General features: G+C 46.6%; 1 protein-coding gene across 1 annotated transcript in view; it reads right to left on the bottom strand.

Annotated features, from left to right (window-relative positions):
* Window positions 1–21,938, bottom strand: part of TOP3A (DNA topoisomerase III alpha) — a 226,265-nt gene that overhangs the window by 75,732 nt on the left and 128,595 nt on the right. Inside the window, exons 9-11 of the mRNA XM_078665179.1 lie at window positions 8,733–8,807; window positions 8,216–8,298; window positions 3,813–4,020 (exon numbers count right to left, since the gene is read on the bottom strand). Of these exons, the coding sequence (XP_078521305.1) occupies window positions 3,813–4,020; window positions 8,216–8,298; window positions 8,733–8,807 (366 nt within the window). The remainder of the gene's footprint in view (window positions 1–3,812; window positions 4,021–8,215; window positions 8,299–8,732; window positions 8,808–21,938) is intronic.

Genomic DNA, 21,938 nt, shown 5'->3' with positions numbered 1-21,938 from the left:
TGCGTCGCACGGTCGCCATATATGGCCGAGTGCGCGGGTGGGCGGAGCAGCTGGGAGCGGGGAGGGTACAGAAAGAAAGGGGCGGGGTCGGTGGTGGAGGCGGGAAGCGGGAGGGATGAGACGGCGGCGGAAACTAGGCTAAACAGGCAGAAATTGGGGGACAAAAGTGCTAAATAGACAACAAAACTAATCAGAGACACAATACAGTCAGAAACAGTGATACAGCGCCAGCAGCGAGCACAGACCACGCCGCTCGATGTGAGGGGGCGTGGTCACGCGGCGGAACCGGGGCAGCAAGGCAGAAGGCGGGGAAGCACTGCAGCAGCTGGTGGCCGTGCGGCGCGGGAACTGCGATGCTACACATAGTTGACGCCTTACTGGCTCTTGACTAGAATGAAACATGTCTCTTAATATTGCTGGACCTGTCGTCTGCCTTCAACACGGTGAACCATGCCTATATACTTGATCGTCTGAAAAACAGGATGGGTTTTGAAGATACGGTGCTAACCTGGTTTAGCCCCTTTCTGGAAAATAGATCACAAAAAGTCATTGTCAACCAAACCCTTTCAAGTGCAACCAACAATAATATAGGAGTTCCGTAAGGCTCAACGCTATCTCCGGCTCTTTTCAATCTTTATGTAGAACCTCTCACAGAAATTCTACAAAAAGACAAAATTGCTTTCCATATGTATGCTGATGACACTCAGCTGTACATAAAGGTCGCTTCGTCGGATGACATAAAGTCAATGAATCTAGCTTTAAAGAGAACCCTACTATGGTTAACCAAGAACCACCTAAAGCTAAACCCTCAGAAATCTGAATTCCTACTGATTACTCCACAGAAAAGTAAAATAATGATTGCAGACTGGTCCAACCTCATCACTGCTCTAAATTGCACTCCGAAGATTGTTGAGTCAACCAAATCCCTGGGCATCATTCTAGACAAAAATCTTAACATGTCAGCGCATATCAACACAATGGCAAAAAACGCTAGGTTCCACTTAAGCTACTTACGAAAGCTAAGACCTGTACTAAATAAAGCCGACCTTAAAACAGCAGTTCAGGCACTGGTCATCTCAAGGATTGAATATGGTTGCACTACCTTAGCAGGGCTCCCTAAAATCTCAACAGCCCCATTGAAAGCATGCCTTAATGCAGCCACAAGACTGATAGCGGGATCAAAAAAATTCGACCATATCTCTCCGCATTTGAAAACGCTCTCAACTGGCTTCCGTTCGAAGCACGAATCCAGTTCAAACTAGCATGCATCACCCATAAAGCAGTACACAACAAATCCCCAGTCTATCTTGCCCAGAAACTCACTCTGTCAGGAGGGTCTCGCTCCTCCAGGAGCAAAGAGGACATACTACTGAAACCAGCACGTTTCCGTAAGAAAAAAACCTATGACTGCGCATTCTCAGGGGCAGCACCGAGAATTTGGAACGCCCTCCCCCCGGACATAAGAAGAATTCCGTACATCACAACATTCAAAAAGGAAGCAAAACTGTTTTACATGAAGAAATTTCTTCCCTAATGCCTTACTGCTGAACTATGTATATGTCATGCTCCCTTGCTGTTCGAATGCTAACTCAAGCCCTCTTTGCAATTACGGGACCTGTATATTCATGTTGTGTCTTATTACGCTAACTACTGGATCTGTATATTCATATTTTGTCTTATTATGTTGTTTAGTGCTAAAATAAGCTATCTGTTTGAATACTGTATATTTAACTATGCCTTTTGTAATTCTAATTGTTTCAAACCAGTAATGACTCGGAATATGTATGGTTTGGATTGTTGTAAGACCCTGTAAAGCGCTCTGATACCCTGTACAGGATCATGTTCGGGCTATAGAAAACACCAAAAATAAAAATAAAATAAATAAATAAATGAATAAAGTTATTTTGACTTGACAAACTTTCTGCAGGTGTTCTGCTCAGCAATGTCACAATTTGTCTGTAAATTCACCAGTCCCTCCAGTGAGTGCCAGCAGCTGTTTTGACCCAAGTTCAGAAGAGCCAGATAAGTCCTGTATTGTGCTTTTCAATGACTTATCACACGCAACATATTTACAAGTTACCGTCTTCAGTTGTTCGGAACCAAACCCGTCATTACAGACACACCAATGCCTGGCCGGAAGCCATATCTCACCTCTTCATATCGTCACCTCAGCATTCATCTCCCTTTGTGCCACTGGGGGGAATTTCCAATCGTCAGGCATTTAAAGATAGGCAGAGTCAATCATTTGACTGGCCTGCTGACGTCATTCAGTAGTTAGATACCCAAACGTGTTACTAATTCAGAATTCTACTTTCATTTCAGCAGTGGCTGCCTGTCAGGTAAGAATATCTTCCTTTCCATACAGACCAGTTCCATGCTTCCTTCAGTAAGAGAACCTTCATACTTATTCAACTACTAAAACAGAATTCACATCTGCAATCTAACGTTATTAAGGAGGGACAATCTCAATATTCATTACCAAAGTATGCTTTCCTACTTTTCTATAAAAAAAAAAAAAAAAGGAGAAAAAAAAGACTCTCAGCCTTTTAGAAGTCTAAATTGACTATGCGAGTAAAACAGAGATGATATTCTCTAGTCTTCCACGTTCTGGCCTAGGTAGGATGGGACCCCTGCTTAATCCAGTTTCCCAGGTAAAAAACCCTCGTTTCATTATGGAGAATGATTTGCACTAGAGGGACAGTGTGTATTCTGTAGCCTCTGCCCATTTCTTACAGATGAGGTTTCGAAGAACATTTGGCAATTTACTGCCCCTAAACTTTGAGTTTGTGTGGGGGTCTAGCATCTTGTTCAGGCTGGACTGGACATTTGGGCCTGCATGTACCATTTGGAAAAGTCAGAAAACTCTCAAAATGGAGGCTGATCTTCAATTTGCAAAAGCTTGAACATGTCTAAGTGGCCTGGTGTAGCCTTCACTGGCAGCCTGTAGCCATACCCATTGAATTCAAGGCCCTCTGTCTCAACCAAGAAGGTTTTCATCACCAGAAAACTAATGACAATCTATCCACACTACATCCTTACATCCCAACTCGTCCCATTTCTTCTGAAGCTTTGTGTCTGCTAATACCCCCCCTTTCTGGAGAGCTCAGCTAGGACACAAACCTTTTTCTGTTCAAGCACCCCAGCTGTGGAATCAGCTACTTATGTCCTGCATTCAATTAGCAGCCACAGTTGTTTCCAAAAGGCTCTTTTGATAAATCACCCTACATGTCCGAAGATGGATACAGTCCTAACACCATAAAACACTCGGGTGTATCTTGTGGTGTACTATATTCAGTAGTTCATACAAATTCAAATTAGTGGTTGTTTACTCAGTTCGAGATGAATTTGTTGAATCGCTATTGTGTAGGTGATTAACAGCTCAATGGACTTAACTGTATTCATTGTCTATTTAATACTTCATAATTCAGCCAATTTGCACGATTATTTCTAACAATTCTCTAGTGAGCAGAAAAAGAAGAAACACCAATTGTTTCAGTTGGTTTGAACTAAGCACAGTGGACAGAACATTTTAAGGACTGCAAAGTGTATGTAGACAAGAGGAAAACCTGAAAGCAAGAGGGAACACCTGAAAGCAAGGGGAAACAGGAGAAAGGAATGAAACAAAGTAAATGAGGGATAGCAAAGCAGTGAAAGGCAGCACAAAATCATGACTGTGGCTGCACTTAAAACATTCTTCCCACTCTCCATCAATATGATACACTGGTGCTGTACCCGTGACTGATGGCAGAAATTACGCCAGCGTAACAAACACGTATGTCATGCACTGACGGGTCTGTGCTCCATACACCTACCTGCAGATTGTCGGTGTACTTGGTAGGGTGGATTGGGGGATGGGCCTTATCAGACTTGCTACCGTTTCGCGGGGTTGGCCCACCTCTGTCAAGAATCCCCTGAGCAAAGGCCCCCCACTGAGGATTCGGGGTCTGCTGCTGTACCAAGGGAGTCAAATTCAGGTCCTGAGGGAAAATGTTGGTTTCTGTTCGAGGGTAGCTGATGAACCTTAAAAAAATACAAAGTTAATAAGATTGCTATCTGCCAACAAGATGCTACCAACAGCAACACTATGGTGTTTCAAATCGTAGGATATTTGAGCATTGCAAGTCTGAGTTCTCTGCTCTACTGCCAAAATCCCCATCTTGATGCTTACAACGCCTGCACTTGGCCATCAGAGGCTTGACTGAATCCCTGAGAACAAATGATGAATAATTGCCCTCAAACTTTGGAACTCATCCCAGTTCAGAATGTCCCTCCTTTCTCTACAGCTGTTTTGGAACATCGCTGTTCAGCTGGTCATGACACTGTAGTAGGGTTCCCAGTCAGTTAGGAAGAACGGGGACGGGAATAACAATACCACAAACGCAATGTTTCTTAGTGTATTGCTTACTTTGACAACAGTCCGGTTATTTACCGAAATCAAAAAAGGATTTCAGATGACTCTTCGTAAAAGAATCCTGATTAAATATTCATAGTAAATGGAACCCAACCCCTTCTATGAACTCCATATGTGTTTCCTATACTGACTGCTGTTGCCAATTATGCAGATATCCTACACATAATCTAAGGAAACCTCCACACAACTTCTCACTAGGCCTGGGGAGTGAACTCCGCCCCGTTCATGGAGTTTTCACAGAGCTCGAGGAGTGCAGAAAACTTCACTCCGCATAGTGCAGCGGAGTTTTTTCCCTGTTCGCCAACAGAAAGTTAGCAAGCGCAGGCTGCCCCTGAGGTAGAATTTCTACTTGAGCAGCAGGAAGATCACCGCGAACGGCAGTTTGCACTGTACTCCACCAATATGCGGAAACGCCGCAGAGTTTTTTTTTGTCACTTCACGAAGTTCTGTCCAGGCCTACATCTCACACCTATGGAGAAGAGCAATACCTACAGACAGATCATTAGAAGCCAGGAAGCACTGGGTAACAACATTAATAAAGGACATGATGAAAAAAGAGAAAGCATACCAATATCCAATGAATATCACTTATTACAGATAACTTTCCAAAAATATCACAAAAGGGTATCCTTCCAATCAAAATGACAGACCTGGAGAAACAACACTCAAAATACATCTCTACGCAGCAAGATGTGAGCCAACAAAGCTCTGCACATTTGTGTGTATTCCCCTGAAAAAAGAGATTACCACTGGAAATTCTAGGGCTCTATGAATGTGGCTCTGATCACACTCAGTTTTGTGTCATTACATTTTGGGGATTTAGGGGGTTCCTGGAAAATCTTGTGGAAACCAAAGAGGGAAGAAGATCCGTTTCCCCAGTCTGCTCGGACAGAATGCACAGAGACAGGAAAACAGAGCTCTATGGTATCGGACAAAAAACACATACATACTGCAGGGAGGTGAACCAAGAGTATGCCTTCATGGTGACTAGACTGGTTGATAGGTGAACCTGAACATGTTGCTACATCAGCTAGCAGCAAAAGGAAAAGGTTTTCCCCCTCTGGGTCTCCTGAGAGGTGAGACAACAATTGACTTCCTCCCAGCTATGGAAGCAACTAAAATCTGAGCATTTTGGTTAAGTGAAGGAGCCACTGTCTTTTCACACAGGGTAACAAACAGTAGCTAGGTAAGACTAACTCATGGAAACTGTGAAAAACGTGAAGGCGCAGTCATAAGAGGCCCAGACAGGGAACAAAGACTAAATGACATCCATGGCCAAAATATACTGCGGGTTAAAACACTGATTGACCAGCTGAAACAAAACAAATACCAGAATGGGTGACAAGAAAGTGGAGAGATCAAAATGACCATAAACAACAGTAAAATATCATACCTTAGAGGAAAAGAGGAAACAGTGATGCTGTGGGAGAGTTTTAATAAAAAAACAATGTCACTGCACCGATCAGACACTAAAGGCTACTTGTGATGCATGTATAGGCCTGGTTTTAGACAAGACAGTAAATGACACATTTAAAATGGGGTCCAAACAGAAATATAAAGTAACGATCACCTTTGCAGTGATTTTCTTACTCATAATTCTAACTCTCCTTTCTTCACGAATGGCTTGACACTGCCATGCCGCCGTGTGCACTTGAAAAACCTCTCAGCATACATATATTTAAAAACACCCAAAACATTGTCCTTTAAGAACTGTAGTGCACCCATCTTGGGGACCCCTGTGCAAGAACATCAGTTCTTTAGAAGTTTATGATCAAGCATCACACCACGTTTCTACATGCTTTATCAGACATGAAATACTATATCACACCATATGCTGATTTAGGTTGTTCCTCTGTGGGTGTCAAATGAGGCAGAGCAAGGACTAAGAGTATTGGAATCAAAACGAAAGAACTGGTCTTTCTCTGCTTCCAAATGGAAACTGATTCCTGAGATTGAAACAACTGGTGCAAAAAGACAGCATATTCACAATTAGGCCACATGGATCGGAGAAGATATATCGGAGAATCATGCTTGCATAAAGCATGTAGAGTGGTCCACAATGATAACCAACAAATGTCTGCAATATAAACATATCTTGGAAAGCTTAGAAAATTGCATACAATCTCAGAGGAACTGCATTCCTGAGGCCCTAACACTTGTAAATGCAACCAGGTGATCATAAATTTACAAGCTTTGTTGCCTGATGCTAGGCACCATATGACACACACAGATATTAAAAGGCTATGAAGGGCTTTGACCTCCCCAGGTATAAATATTTAGTAATATCAAGACCACTATGCTTGGTAAAATCTCTTCAGTCGAAAAAGTTCCTAAGGAATGACTTGAGATTTTCCCTTTATATGTTATACACGTTTCGTCTAAGCTTGATGGTAAAGCTCCTTTATTCGCCTAGCTGAGGCTTTCTGAGGCATGTTTTCAGCATGATAAATGTAGCTGATGGCCCAAGTTTACCCTAGAACTGGGGTTTAAAACGTTTTCCGTCCGGTCTTCCCTCTCCAATGGTCTGTCCTTGGATGGTGGTGGGACGTCAGACTTAGCTAGCCAGGGTGAACAATCACAAGAAGGATGTTTTGATTGACTGAAAAAGTTACATTTAACTGTACTGAGACATACGAAGTACTGAGTTCTCAGAATAAAATGTTTTAAAGTTTAAGACTTCTCCAAGGCACCAAATTTCAAGAACTTCGCTTTTATGTTTCCTGCTGGTAATATCTTTTCTAGCCTCACCCATGATGGTTATGTTCTCATCTGAAAATCACAAATGCATGTAAGCTACATTTTCAGGCACCAGAATTTCAGGGACAACAATGTTAGGGAGTAGGGAGAGAACCCTGCCTTGAGAGAACCAGATAATCCTGGACCTGTTGAGGCAACTAGGTCGCTCATCCAGATGAATAGGAGTCCTTTGAGCCATAATAGGTGGAACCAAAACAGAGCTTTCAAAATTTGCCCAGAGTTGCTGGATATCTGGAAATTCAGACAGCGAGGAAGACCGGGGAAAACACATTAAGAAATGTCCTCAATTAATCAAAGAGAAGAGCATCCCTAAAATTAGAAGGGCTGCACCTACACAGATAAGCACAGCGTAGAGAAACAAGCGCCTATTCAGTGCTGAATTTACCTGCAAGCATGGACAAATTATATGACACTATTTGCTAATCTCTACATAGTGTCACAAAGGACAAAGTCCTGACCTTGTGACGTTAGCAGACCACTGACTGTGTGACTTTTATTATATGCATACAAATTATATTATTGCTAAATGGTCACTGGCACAAGAATCACTACTTGTGAGCAAGAGTACTCTGTCAAAGGCCAATCAAATGATTGGTATGTGTTCTTTCTCTCTCTCAACAACTAAGATAGACCGTACCGAATCACTGATCAAAAGATTTTACTGGGCTCCAATATGTAATATAGGGTCTTAAGATTGTTCATTGGGATTTACATGGAGTTTGCTTGCCTCATTTGAATCTCAGAAGAGCCAGGTTCATTCTCTTTCTCCTGTTGTACTTTCTGCACTAAAGTTGCGGGTACTGTTTAGAACATGCATGTGGCATTCTATAGCACAGTCAATTTAAGATTAGGGGGCAGCACTGTGCATATTTAGTTCTTAATAGTTGATACATCTGATTATAAAGACTTCTATTAGTGAGATATATTGTGAGGATCAGGCTCTTCATCTTTCAGGTAAACAATTAATGGTTTGAGGCAACACTCAAAGAGCAATGCAAGAGGTTTATTTCACAATGTTTTCTTTTTTCGGATTACAAAAATAGTTACCCTTGTGTGTACAACTTCTCAGCAATCTTCATTGTCTCCTTAGCACTGATCTTCAGCTTGCGAGAGGCCAGTTTTTCCAGCTCCTGTTCAAGTGTGGCAACACAGAAAAACAATATTTACTTACTTTTTCAAATATCAATCAGAACATTTAATTTCTATGATTAGATGTTAAATGACGGTGGAAACTGAATACCCTTCATCAGTGAGCATAACATGGGAGAGGATAGACTAAACTCCTGGAACTGCGCTCAAGCATGTCCCTATACCCAAAGCCACTGCTGAATCCTATTACTTGGAAGACCGTCAAACAAGGTTCTTGGTCATCTGGTGCGTAGCTGTTTCAGAAGATAATATGGCCACACAATTTCTAAAAACAGACACTCTATAAAAGCATCTCTTTGGGACAAAAGGTAGGGTACTGCAAATATCAGCGAGAGATTCCCAATGCTGCACGTGTTTCTGTAAACATCAACTAAATATCACCATCCTGCTCACATTAAACATATTTCAGACATACCACTGTGTCCAGAGCAACCGGCCTCCATTTACTTTTTGGCTTGCTCCCAACCTCCACAACAGTGGCAACTGGATTCTGAAATGGAGCAGAAGAAAATAAGATCACATACAAATTGTCCATTATCGTCAAGCAATTGGAAATCTTAGAGACAATATTTTCGGAGTTTGGAGGCTAAGAATCTGTAGTGGGCGCCTTACTCAAGAAATCGCATCTCGGTCTGGTGTTTTACCAGATTTTAAAGAATTTTTTTATTTTAAAACATTTCTGTACTAAATGTCTTTGTTACTAATAACATCATGAGGTAAAGTCATTGTTTGTAGTTGAGTGTCCATGAAAATACAGTGCCAACTCAGCATGGCCGAGGAAAGAGGAGTCCTATGAAAATTTCCTGTCTTGCTTTGTGATTCAAAATATTTGACTGGAATAAAAATAAACGGAAATAGAGTATATTCCATCAAACTATCTTGTGGGAAGATTTAGAGATAGCAAACCAAAAGCATCCAATGAACCCACAGAACTACTTAGAATTACTACATAAAGATTCAGTATTCTCATCAAATTGCCTAGAAGAGGGACACCATAGCATCACAGCTCACAGCCGAGGACAACACTTTATTACAGGGTGGCTTGCTAAAAGTTAATCTGAGGTAATGCTGTTTAGGAGTATAGAATTTTAGATCTGGGAAGGATGTCTAGGCCATAAAATCTGCTCTTTTTCCGCAAACGTTTGACTCTACATTAGTTCGAACATTACCATTCTATACTTGCATAAATCAATTTCTATTATGTCTCCCTACTGTGACTTTTTCAATGTATCTAGTGTTTTGCTTCCTGAAGAACTGATGTGGCCCCAGGAAGGGGGAGAGAGGTATGGAGTGACTATGCAATCTAGTCACCAAATTTTCTACAAAATTACATTTTCAAATATTAATTCCAACCTGCTTCTCCTTTCTCCATGCTACTCTCCAGCTTCACGTCATTACTTTAAGTCCTAGAAAAAACACTCTTCCAGTTAAAGTTACTTGCACCAGTGCTACTTGTATCTTTGACCATTTAAAAGCTCTTCTAAATCTGCTAAGTCTCTTTTCTTCTCTGATTTATATCTGATGAAATATGCAAAGACTTTTCTTAAATGGTGTGTGGCTCTGCATCATTGGTTCCCTCCTGCATACATCATTCTTTAACCATAGCCACACCAAAACTAGAGATAATACTATAAATAGTCCATGACGTATACAATGGTTACACGTTCTCTTTTCCACTGATCAATACATTATCAAATCTAGAGGGGCAGTCAATACAACCCCCCCCGAAAGATTGTTGCCCCACACATACTATTTATTCTTTCCTTTCCACTTCCTCTAGGGTACCATTTCCATTACGATAATACAAAACTGATTTATCACTGCTTCCCACTTTCAACAACATTCCTTATGAATTCATGGAAGAGCAGCCGCCCAAAATCGATCCTTTTGGACACACTCCTCATGGTTTCTTTTCCTAAGAATTCTCAGTCCCCTACTTGCACTCTAACCTTTCGCTACAGCATCTGATATGGGATGAACAAAGGAGAAGTGAGGCAAAAACGATCATTAGATCGAATTAGTTCAAATGTTTTATTTTCAATTGGCACACAAGTATCCGTATACAAGGCATGCTAATTATAAATATTTTAACATTACATTTTCAGTTTGCAGAACTAAGGAAGGGATGTGTAAATTTCACAATACCTTAGGAGTTTAGAAAATTTTATTATTAGCATAAGCAGATGACTGTTAATTTTCACTTGGTGCACAAAGCTTAATCATATTGATCAAACCACAGTGAAGGGTTACATGCTTTCACTACTGCAATAATGTATCAATCAATCAATCAATCAATCAATCAAAGCATTTATATAGCGCGCTACTCACCCAAAGGGTCTCAAGGCGCTGGGGTGGGGGGTCCGCTACTGCTCGAACAGCCAGGTCTTGAGCTGCTTCCTGAAGGCGAGGTGGTCTTGGGTCAGGCGGAGGCGGGTCGGAAGGGAGTTCCAAGTCTTGGCGGCCAGGTAGGAAAAGGACCTTCCTCCTGTGGTGGCTCTTCGGATGCGGGGGACGGCGGCGAGGGCGTGGCTGGACGATCGAAGCTGGCGTTTGGGAGCGTAGAAGTTGAGGCAGCTGTTGAGGTATCCTGGGCCTTGGTTGTGTAGGGCTTTGTGTGCGTGGGTGAGGAGCCAGAAGGTGATTCTCTTGTTGACCGGGAGCCAGTGCAGGTCTCTCAGGTGTCCGGAGATGTGGCTGCGGCGGGGGATGTCCAGGATGAGTCGTGCTGAGGTGTTCTGGATCCGCTGGAGTCTCTTCTGGAGTTTGGCGGTGGTTCCGGCGTAGAGGGAGTTGCCGTAGTCCAGACGGCTGGTGACGAGGGCCTGGGTGACAGTCTTCCTGGTCTCGGAGGGGATCCATCGGAAGATCTTGCGTAGCATGCGCAGGATGTTGAAGCACGACGAGGAGACGGCGTTGACTTGTCTGGTCATGGAGAGGGAGGAGTCCAGGATGAAGCCCAGGTTGCGTGCGTGGTCTGTTGGTTTGGGTGCGCTGCCCAGGGCGGGGGGCCACCAGGAGTCGTCCCAGGCGGAGGGTGAGGATCCTAGGATGAGGACTTCCATCTTGTCTGAGTTCAGTTTCAGGCGGCTGTTCGACATCCATTTGGCCACGTCTGTCATCCCTTCGTGCAGGTTGGCTCTGGCGGTGGTGGGGTCGTTGGTGAGGGAGAGGATCAGCTGGGTGTCGTCGGCGTAGGAGATGATGTTGAGGTTGTGCTGGCGTGCGATGGCTGCGAGGGGGCTCATGTAGACGTTGAAGAGTGTTGGGCTGAGCGAGGAGCCTTGAGGAACGCCGCAGATGACTTCGGTGGCCTCCGATCTGAACGGGGGGAGGCGGACTCTCTGTGTCCTTCCGGCGAGGAAGGAGATGGTCCACTCCAGTGCCTTCTCCTGGATTCCGACGTTGCTGAGGCGCTGTACTAGGGTACGGTGGCAGACGGTGTCGAAGGCCGCGGAGAGGTCCAGGAGGATGAGGGCCGCCGTTTCTCCGTTGTCGAGCAGGGCTCGGATGTCATCGGTAGCTGCGATCAGGGCGGTCTCGGTGCTGTGGTTGGCCCGGAAGCCAGACTGCGAGAGGTCGAGGGAGCCGTTCGTCTCGAGGAAGGCGGCCAGTTGCTTGTTGACAGTCTTCTCGATGACTTTAGCCAGAAACGGGAGCAGCGAGATGGGGCGGTAGTTCTTGAGGTCGGTGGGGTCGGCTGATGGTTTCTTGAGTAGAGCGCTGAGTTCGGCGTGCTTCCAGCTCTCCGGGAAGGTGGCGGTGTCGAAGGAGGTGTTGATGATGTCCCGCAGGTGGGGTGCGATGACAGTGTCGGCCTTGTTGAAGACGTGGTGAGGGCAGAGGTCTGTCGGAGATCCGGAGTGGATGGAGTTCATCGTGCGGATGGTGTCTTCGGTGCTGATCGGAGTCCAGGCGCGGAGGGTGGTGGTGGGGGGCGGTGGTTCGGTCGTGGCGAGCGTCGGTTGAGTGCTGAAGCTGTTGTGGATGTCCGCGATCTTGTTGTGGAAGTAGGAGGCGAGGGAGTTGCAGAGGTCTTGCGAAGGGGTGATGTCGTTGTTTCCGGCGTTGGGGTTGGAGAGCTCTTTCACGATGTTGAAGAGTTCCTTGCTGTTGTGTGCGTTGTTGTCCAGTCGTTCCTTGAATGCGGTTTTCTTGGTGGCGTGGATCAGTTGGTGGTGTTTTCGGGTGGCGAGCTTGAGGGCAGTCATGTTGTCCGGTGTTGAGTCTCTGCGCCAGGTTTTCTCGAGTGCTCTGCAGTTCTTCTTGGAGCTCTTGAGTTCGTCGTTAAACCATGGGGCTTTCTTGCTGCCGGGTCTGCTCGGTGGGGTCTTCAGAGGGGCGAGGTCGTCTGCGCAGTCGCTGATCCATTTCGTGAGGTTGGTGGCCGCTTGGCTGGGGTTTGTTGTGCTGGTGGGACAGCTACTGAACTCTCTATAGAGTTAAACGTGCGATTCAGGAGAACAAGCTACTTACCTTCGGTAACAATACATCTGTAAGAGACATATATTAGTTATAGACACCTTACCTTAGACTTATCCTAAGGCATCACACTGGATCCGGCGAAAAATGTTATTAGCAGTACCACTGCGCGTCGGTAGGTGGTGTTGGTAGTCTCCGTCAGTCGTCAGTGTCGTGGTCGCCGGCATGACGTTGCAGTGTCTACTTAGAAGCCGCCCCTATGCGCTGATGTGAGTTCTGACAACTTCCCATGCCAGAAGCGCAGTGCCATGCAAGACACTGACCACTGATGCACAAAACTAGGGCCCTGCAAGGCAGTCCCTATCCCTAGAAGTCAGTTCGCAGAACGGGGAGGATGAGTGGGGCGGTAAGGAATCTATAACTAATGTATGTCTCTTACAGATACATTGTTACCAAAGGTAAGTAACTTGTTCATCTGAAAGAGACTATTAGTTATAGATTCCTTACCTTAGAATAGATACTCCAGCAATACCAACCCCAGAGGTGGGTCTGCAAACTAAGTTCACACCAGGAATTCCAGAAGAACAGAACAGCCAAAAAAGCGGTCTCTCCGGACTTGGCTGTCCAGGCAGTAATGCTTAGTAATCGTGTGCAGGGATGCCCATGTGGCTGCCTGGGAGATGTCAACCAGCGGAACTCCACGTCCCAAAGCAGTAGTAGCTGCCATCACCCTGGTAGAGTGGGCGCGCAGTCCACCAGGAGGTTCTTTTTTAGCCAAAGTATAACAGATCTTAATGCATAGGACTGTCCATCGAAAGATGGTACGTTTGTGCACTGCCCAACCTTTCTTCTTGCCCACATAACTCACGAAGAGTGGTTTGTCCACCCGGAGGTCTTTAGTGAGGTCAAGGTAGAAAGACAGCGTACGTTTTGGGTCCAGACGGTGGAGTATCTCCTTTTCTTTGGGAGGGTGCGGAGGCGGGAAGAAGGTGGGCAATGTGATGGTCTGACCTATGTGGAAAGAGGTAACCACTTTGGGCAGAAAAGAGGGCCTAGTACCTAGGACTACTTTGTCCGGATGGACAGCAAGAAAGGGAGGTCTGGAAGATAAGGCTTGAGGCTCACTCACCCTGCGAGCAGAGGTGATGGCAAGCAAGAAAGCAGTCTTCAAAGTAAGGCGGCGAAGAAGAAAATGATGTGGTAGTTCAAAGGGAGCACACATAAGAATAGTGAGGACTAGATCCAAGTCCCACTAGGGCATTATGAAAGGAGAAGGAGGAAAAAGATGAGTAATGCCCTTCAGAAATCTGTTAACAATAGGGGCTTGAAAAGAGAAGGCTGCTCAGGAAGGCGAAGAAAGGCCGAAATGGCCGAAAGATAGCCTTTAAGAGTGCCAAGAGCAGAGCCCTTCTGGGCCAAAGAAAGAATGAAGAGGAGAACCTCTGAAAGAGGGGCAGAAAGGGAATCCACAGCCTTTGCTGCGCACCACGCCACAAATTTGTTCCATCTACAGGCCTATACCGTTGTAGAGGAGGGACGCCTGCCTGCAAAAGGTGACATTACAGACTTCGGGAGGAAGGTCGAAAGCTCTCAACTGTAGTCACTCAAACTCCATGCAAGGAGTTGGAGACTAGACAGGTTCGAGTGGAGGACAGTCCCTTGCTGCTGCGACAATAGGTCCTCCGAAGAGGCAGTCTGATCGGAGGACCGATGGCCATGCTCAAGAGCTCGGGTACCAGACTCTTCGCGCCCAGTCCGGAGTCCCAAGAATGACTTGGGCCCAGTTAAGAGAAGGACGCGCCGAGCGCCAAAGGGGGCTCACCGCAGGATACTGCATCGCGCCGTGAAGGGAACGGCTGCTACACCTGCCAATTCCTTTCCTGCCGTGAAGGGAACGGCTGCCACACTTGCTTCTTCCTTACTTGCCGTGAGGGAAACGGCGTAGGGAAACCGGGCCAAACTACAACTCCCAGCAGCCCCGGGTCGGGCGCAGCGGGAGCAACGTCACCAACGCGCCTGGCGGCGCATTAAGAGAAGGACACGCCTCCCGTCCCGTGGGACGCGCGCGGGCGACGCCGGGCTGAGCCCGGGCAGAGGGCGGGCCGTCTGTGGCCATCCGGGGCAGGAAGAGGCAGGGCAGGGCGATACCCCCAACATCTGCTGCTACTAATGGGTAAGCGGAAGAAAGCATTGACTATGGAGGAGGGCGGAAAAAATGCCAAAGTTCCTAGACACTCAAACTCCATTATGAGCTATCTTTCCTCTGCTGTGGGGGCCCTAACTAAGGAGATCGCTAATGCCGAGCATGAACTGGGGCTGTCATCCCTCTCCCCCTCTAACATTGTATTAGCTCATCCCCTGGAGGATGATGCCTTGGGCTCAATTGATACACCTCCAGTACCCCTGGAACCAGCTGTGACTATAGTAAATCCCCTCCTCCCTTGCCCTATGAGCAAGGATACTGTCCCTGCCCCGCCCATGAATCCTACAATACAGAACCCCAAGATGGTACCTCAACTAGCTGGGCGGAAAAAGGGGAAAAGCGCTAACTTGACGACCATTTCCAGTGTACAACCTGACTTTCTGGGAGATAAATTGGAGGAACTTTTTGTGGCCAGGATTGAACCTCTACTTGTGGGAATTGCGAAAGACATCGTGGACACATTTAACACCTGCCTGGAAGGTCTTTTAAAGAAATGTTCCCTAATAGACAGACTTGTAAACTCCATACCCCCCAATATTGACTTGCTTGGTAAGGGATCGATTGCGGATGGAGCAGGGAGCCTGGAGGTACCTGGTAATAAGTTACTCACACAGTCTTTAAGTAGGGCATTACACGTGGGTGTTAGTCCACAAGTTACCAAAGCTAACCCCCCCTGTAAAATGGACAGTGCCGCTAACATGACGGATCAAATATCCTCTCTACCTCAGATGGGCACACCTGTACACAGTACATATAAACTTAACCTACCCCCAGAGGCGTCTCCATTAGTTGCGGTGTTTATTGGGGTCCCCCCACTTATGGAGGGGGAAATGGAATCAACCCGGGATCTTATGGTCAAGGGCGAAAGGTGGTGCTCAGAGAAATGTTGTGGGGAGAACATCGCGGACATGATTATCCATGCAAAGAGGGTGGGTTGGATTGGTAAACTTCCAAAAACCACGCAGGGAGACTGCGTGGTTATACATTTTTTGTAGGGCTGACCTGGCTGACAGGTTATTCTGGGACGGCTCCGCAATCTCATCTAGGGATCATCTGAGACCGGTTCCCTTGGGTTATTTCTATCAACCCCAGTCCGTATCAAACAAACAATTCATTACCAAGCAAGATGGCAGGGTCTGAGGTTATTACAGGGGGGGAGAAATGTACAAACCCTATAAACACACAATCTTTAAGGCGATCCACGGCCCCGCCAATACCCCCCCACCAGGCTCCTCAGGGTCAAGTAGAGGATGGGGGGTTGGTTACGAGTAACCATTTTGCCCCCCTGTCTGGCTTAGACGACACAGACTGACTAATAAATGAAGCTTCAACACCGGTTGAGGGGGGTAGAAATTCAAATGGGGTCGCAGTTTGTAAAATCCTTAGTTGGAATGTGGCAGGAATTAGATCAAAAATTGGCGACAATGAATGGTCTAGTTTTGTTTCTGACCACAATGTTATTGCCCTACAAGAAACATGGGACACCTCATCCTGCTTCTGGCTGGACGGGTTTACCAGTTTCGCTGTAGCTGCTACCCCCAGTAATGCAGGCAGGGCTAGGGGAGGCCTTCCAACCCTATTTTCGCTAGACCTTAAAGGGCCTTTAAGGCAGATTAAAAACGATTCTCCAAATCTCTTAATTGTTGAAAGGAAAATTAGTTCCACAAAGAGCACTTTATTCATACATTTTTATAATTCAGGATATAGGGATTGTTGTGCTAATAATATAGCTGTCCTAGATTCCTTCTTAAACTCAGTCAGTCATAATACACATATCAATTTTGAATGCGTACTCATGGGCGATTTTAATATCCACCCCTGCAAACTCATGTGTGGCTCAACCGACTTTGTGGGGGGTACGGGACCTGAGGGACCCCACTTTGAGCACACTAAAGCAGACGTGGAGTTGGAAGATTTTCTGGCCAATTTTAATTTCTTAGAACCCACAACCACGGAAGGGGAGTCTAGAACATCCACTTTTAAGGGGATAGTCCCCGGTACAATAATTGATTATATATTTGTGACCCCAGCTATCCTTAATAGTGTTATTTCTTATTGTACAGTCCCCTTTCCCCTCAGTGACCACAACCCTGTACTTTTGGAGGTTGCTTGGGGGACCCTATCGGGCCGATGCCGGGGCAAGTTAATACCGGGCTTACTTTACGCCCAATAGACTAAGGTAGAAGGCTCAAGTGGGCAAACGTGGCCCCGGACAACTTTTATGTTGACATTCTCCCGCTAATTGAGGACCAGGTCACGACCTGCCAGAACCCAAATACCCCAGATCATAAGATACTGGATGCTTTTCAAACCATTTGTAGCCAAATTTCTTCTCACCTCACGGTTAAACTGAGGAAGGGCGGAAGCAACCATTGCCGTTGGTTTGATGCTTCATGCTCGAAAGCCCACAATTCTTTAAAGGCTGCTCTTAAAGCAAACCCAAGGATGAGGACAGAAATCGCAATATTAAGAAAGGATTATAAGCGAGCCATCAAGGTCAGGCAGGACAAAATTAAAAATGAGGCCTGGGAGAACTTACTTTCTACTGATATCTTACGGGATAGCAGGCAATTTTGGGCCGTAATTAATCAGCCCTTCTTCTCTGACTCGCCAAATTTAGTCACGGACTGTGTCATCCCGGATGATAAATGGTTGGCACATTTTAAATCAGTCTACGGAGACACTGGCACGGCCGCCCCAATATACTTTAATAGGGCTGAGGTTGAGAAAGCTATTCTGGCCACTTCTAAGAACAAAGCCCCCGGGCCAGACGGGGTGCCGGCAGATTTTTACATACACTCCCCAAAATTATGGGCGGCCATTCTAGCCAATGTATTTACTCTCTACCAACCACATGGGTAACCTCTACAATTGTTCCCATATTTAAGAAGGGGCACCGGGACGACCCAGGGTGTTATAGGCCCATACCCCTTTTGGACTCTGCAATCAAGATCTTAGGTAGAGTCCTTTTGGCCAGGCTTAGGGATAGTTTGGAGTGTTGTGGAGGATTGGCTGATATCCAATATGGATTCAGAGAGAAGAGAGGAACAATAGAGCAGTGCTCTAACTTACACCTGCTGATCTCAAAGTATACGGTGGCCGGGGAGGGGGCTCTGTACCTAGCGTTCATGGACCTCTCCTCGGCCTTCGACTTGGTGAACAGGTCTAAGTTGTGGGACATCCTCTTGAGGATTGGGATCGACGTGGCACTGGTTAGGTTTATGGCTTCACTCCACCAAGAGCTATTCGCAGTTGTGCGGGTCACAAAAGAGGGTAGATGTACGTCCCGTTTTAATTCCATGCGTGGGGTCAGGCAGGGCTGCATACTGGCCCCCCTGCTTTTCACAATCTATATCAATGGCCTAGGTAGCTGCCTGGATGCAGTGGCCAGAGACGCTCCGCGTGTAGGAGAAGTTAAAATCCCTGCTCTCCTATCCCCGGACGATGCGGTGCTGATAGCCTGCACTGGCGTCTGTCTCCAGCAGCTCCTGGACGCCTTTGGTACTTTCATGGACCAACTAGACTTGAAGGTCAATTCAAACAAGTCACACACCATGGTTGTTGGACACCATAGGAAAAAGGCTTTAGTAAAAAACTTTTAAATGTAAGGGCGAAGTCGTTACTAGTGTCCCAGCTTTTCCCTACTTGGGGGTGCTTTTTGATGACAGGGGTACCTGGGGCCCACAGGTAAGGGCCAAAAGCCTGGCGGTGACCAGGACATCAGCGGCCCTTTTGGGTTTTTCAAAAAGGCTGGGCTCCAGACCGATGGAAGCCCTTCTAAAGGTTTACAACAGTAAATGTTTTTCAGTGGCATTGTATGGTGCACCATTATGGGGTTATGTATGTCTGGAACCTATTCAAAAAGCGGAAAATAGATTCTTACGCGCCCTTTTGTCTGTTCCCCAGTCGACACCAACCTTTTCCACTCATGCAGAATTGGGTCTGGATTATGTTTGTGATAGGTTAAACCTAGCGCCTTTAACCTACTGGCTAAAGACATGGCTCAACAAAGTACTAACTCTTAATCACCTGATAATGAAGGATGTCATGTCTTTGGATCGCAGTAGTAGAGTACCGTGGATGGCCTACCTGAAGAAGTCCTTTATGGAATTGGGCCGCCCGGAACTCTTTACAGACCCCTCTGGCATCAAGGAACAGGATGTAGACATTGTTAAAAACCAGTTTATGCTAAGGGCAAGAATGTGCCGAGAGGAAAGGGAACTGCAGAAGCCAGCAGTGAGATGACACTATTTGTTAGTGAATTCCATAGCTCTAGAACCCTACTTATGTTTTGTCACCAAGCCATTTCACAGGTTTCTTTTGACTAAATTTAGATTCAACCGTATACATTTTTATTTGGGAAGTTTTAACACATGAGTGAAACCAGAGTCAGCACCGCCCTGTACTTGTGATAATTTTTCTGTGCAAGACACCCTGCATTTTGTTATGTTTTGTGGTTTCTTTCTAGATCATAGAAAAAGATATTTGTTACCTATTTTAAGGGGAGCTGGTTTCTCCCAGGTGAGACCAGCCATGATTTATCTTCAATCATTGTGTAACATCCGCATCACATTTTGTATGGCAAACTTTTTAGTGGAGGCGATGAGATCGAGATCACGTAAGATATCATAAGATTCCCCCGTATGAATTGCATTTTAACATCCTTTTATAAATCATGTTTTTAGCTTAAATTTTTCGTCACACAAAATCGATTGATATGAAATTGTTTAATTGTGTTTTACTTGTACAAAAATGTTTTATTCTCTTTGTATGATTTTTAACTAAATCGAATAAAGATTCTTTGACTGACTGACTGAGGGCCAGTTGCGCTTGATCTTCTTCAACACTCTGGCCAGAGGGGTATAGGCGGAAAGGCGTACAGGAGGCTGCAACTACACTTGCGACGGAAAGCGTCTCTGAACGACAGACACCTTGTAAACTCGAATGTGCAGATCTGCTGACATTGAGCTTTCTCTTCGGTGGTGAATAGATCTAACCAAGGCTCTCCCCACTGCAGAAAGAGACATTGCACCACCTTTGAGTGAAGACTCCATTCGTGATCTATCATGCACCGGCGGCTGAGTTCGTCCGCCCTGGCGTTCAGGGAACCTGCCAGGTGTTGAACCACCAGAGATATGCCCTGATGTTCCAGCGATGTTCCAGCCATGTCCAAAGGCGAAGAGCCTCTTGACATAGGGTCCACAACCCAACCCCGCCCTATTTGTTGCAGTACGACATGGCGGTGGTGTTGTCCGTAAACACCTACACTACTCTTCCTTTAACAGAAGGAAGAAATGTATTCAGTGCAAGACGGATCACTCAGAGCTTCAGAAGGTTGATGTGGAGCTCGGACTCCGCCGGAGACCAGAGGACCCTGATCTCTGCCTCTCCCATATGGCCACCCCATTCCAGGAGTGAGGCATACATCAGTACTGTGAACTCTGGTTGGGGAAGGGAGAGGGATTGCCGTTGACACAATCCTGGTTCGTGAGCCACCACTGCAACTGACTTGCAGTCCCCTTCGAGATCTGGACGACATCTGAAAGATTCCCCAGGTGCTACGGCCACTGGAACTTCAGGGCCCACTGCAGAACCCGCATATGCCATCTGGCATGTTCCACCAGCAGAATGCAGGAGGCCATGAGGCTCAGCAGCCTCAGGGTCATTCTCACCGAAATACGGGATAAAGGCTGAAACATCTGTATCATAGCCCGAATATCTCAGACTCGCTGCTCTGGAGGATAGACCTGAAACTGTGCTGTGTCCAGAACCGCTACGATGAAAAGGAGCTTCTGGGAGGGAATCGGGTGTGACTTCGGCACGTTGACTGTGAACCCCAGCAAATGCAGAAGGTCCCCAGTAGTCTGGAGGCGGGAGACAACAGCCTGGGGCGAGCCTGCCTTCAACAGCCAGTCGTCGAGAGAGGGGAAGGTTGGAACCCCTCATCTACGCAGATGAGCTGCGACCACCACCATAATTTTAGTGAACACCCGAGGGGCGCTGGTAAGGCCAAAGAGGAGCATGGTAAACTGAAAATGCTCATGGCCTACCGTGAAAAGCAGGTGGGCAGGCAAGACAGGGGATGTGAAAGTAAGCGTCCTGCAAGTACCACGCTACATCCAGTCTCCAAGGTCGAGGGCAGACAAGACCTGAGCCAAGGTTAACATCTAGAACTTCTCCTTCCAGAGAAAGCGGTTGACGTCCCGGAGGTCTAAAATAGGAATCAGGCCTTTGTCCTTCTTGGGCACCAAGAAGTAGTGGGAGTAGCAACCACTACCTACTTCTGGCACACAGGCGTGTTCGATAGCTCCCTTGGCCAAGAGAGCTGCAACTTCCTGGCGGAGAAGGGTCAAGTGATCCTCCGACATGCGATGGAGTGTTGATGGCATGGAGGGAGGGGTAGTTCGAAGGAGAGGGAGTAGCCCCTTCGGACTATCTGCAAAACCCACCTGTCCGACGTGATGTTACGCCAGTGGGGAAGGTGATGGCAGATCTTGCCACCCACTGGCAACTGGTCGACCTGAAATGTCGGACTAGGAAGGTTTGGAGACTGCTGCAAGGGGAGCTTTGGTGGACTGGCCCACCCGCTGGCCCCCAGACCCACGACCTGGGTCCCACGTCCCCGGCCATGCAGAGGCTGGGTAGCTCGCGCAGCCCCGTGGCTCTGGGTGGAACGTGGTAGGGCAGAGATTGAGTTTGGCGGCTTCACTCGCAGTGAAGCCGCCGAACTCGCAGAGATTCAATCTCTCCGCTCCGATCACTGACTGGATCGGTTTGAAGGACATTACTCCTTTCTGGACCCCCCTTCACAGCAAGACTAATCTGTTTGTCCTGATGCCCCAACCATCGCGGATCCTGCTCCCCTCATCAGCAGTCCCCTCTCGGACGATTCTGAACACGAGTCTCATGTGCCACACGGCCTGACGTTACCCATCGCCTTGATTCGATCCGATCTCCTCCTCCACAGCACTGCCCTCGACCCAGTCCTGATGAAGATCC

Source organism: Lissotriton helveticus, chromosome 10 (assembly GCF_964261635.1).
Source record: "Lissotriton helveticus chromosome 10, aLisHel1.1, whole genome shotgun sequence".
Taxonomy (NCBI): Eukaryota; Metazoa; Chordata; class Amphibia; order Caudata; family Salamandridae; genus Lissotriton; species Lissotriton helveticus.
The sequence above is the reverse complement of the archived record's forward strand: the minus strand, read 5'-3'. Positions and strand labels throughout refer to the sequence as shown.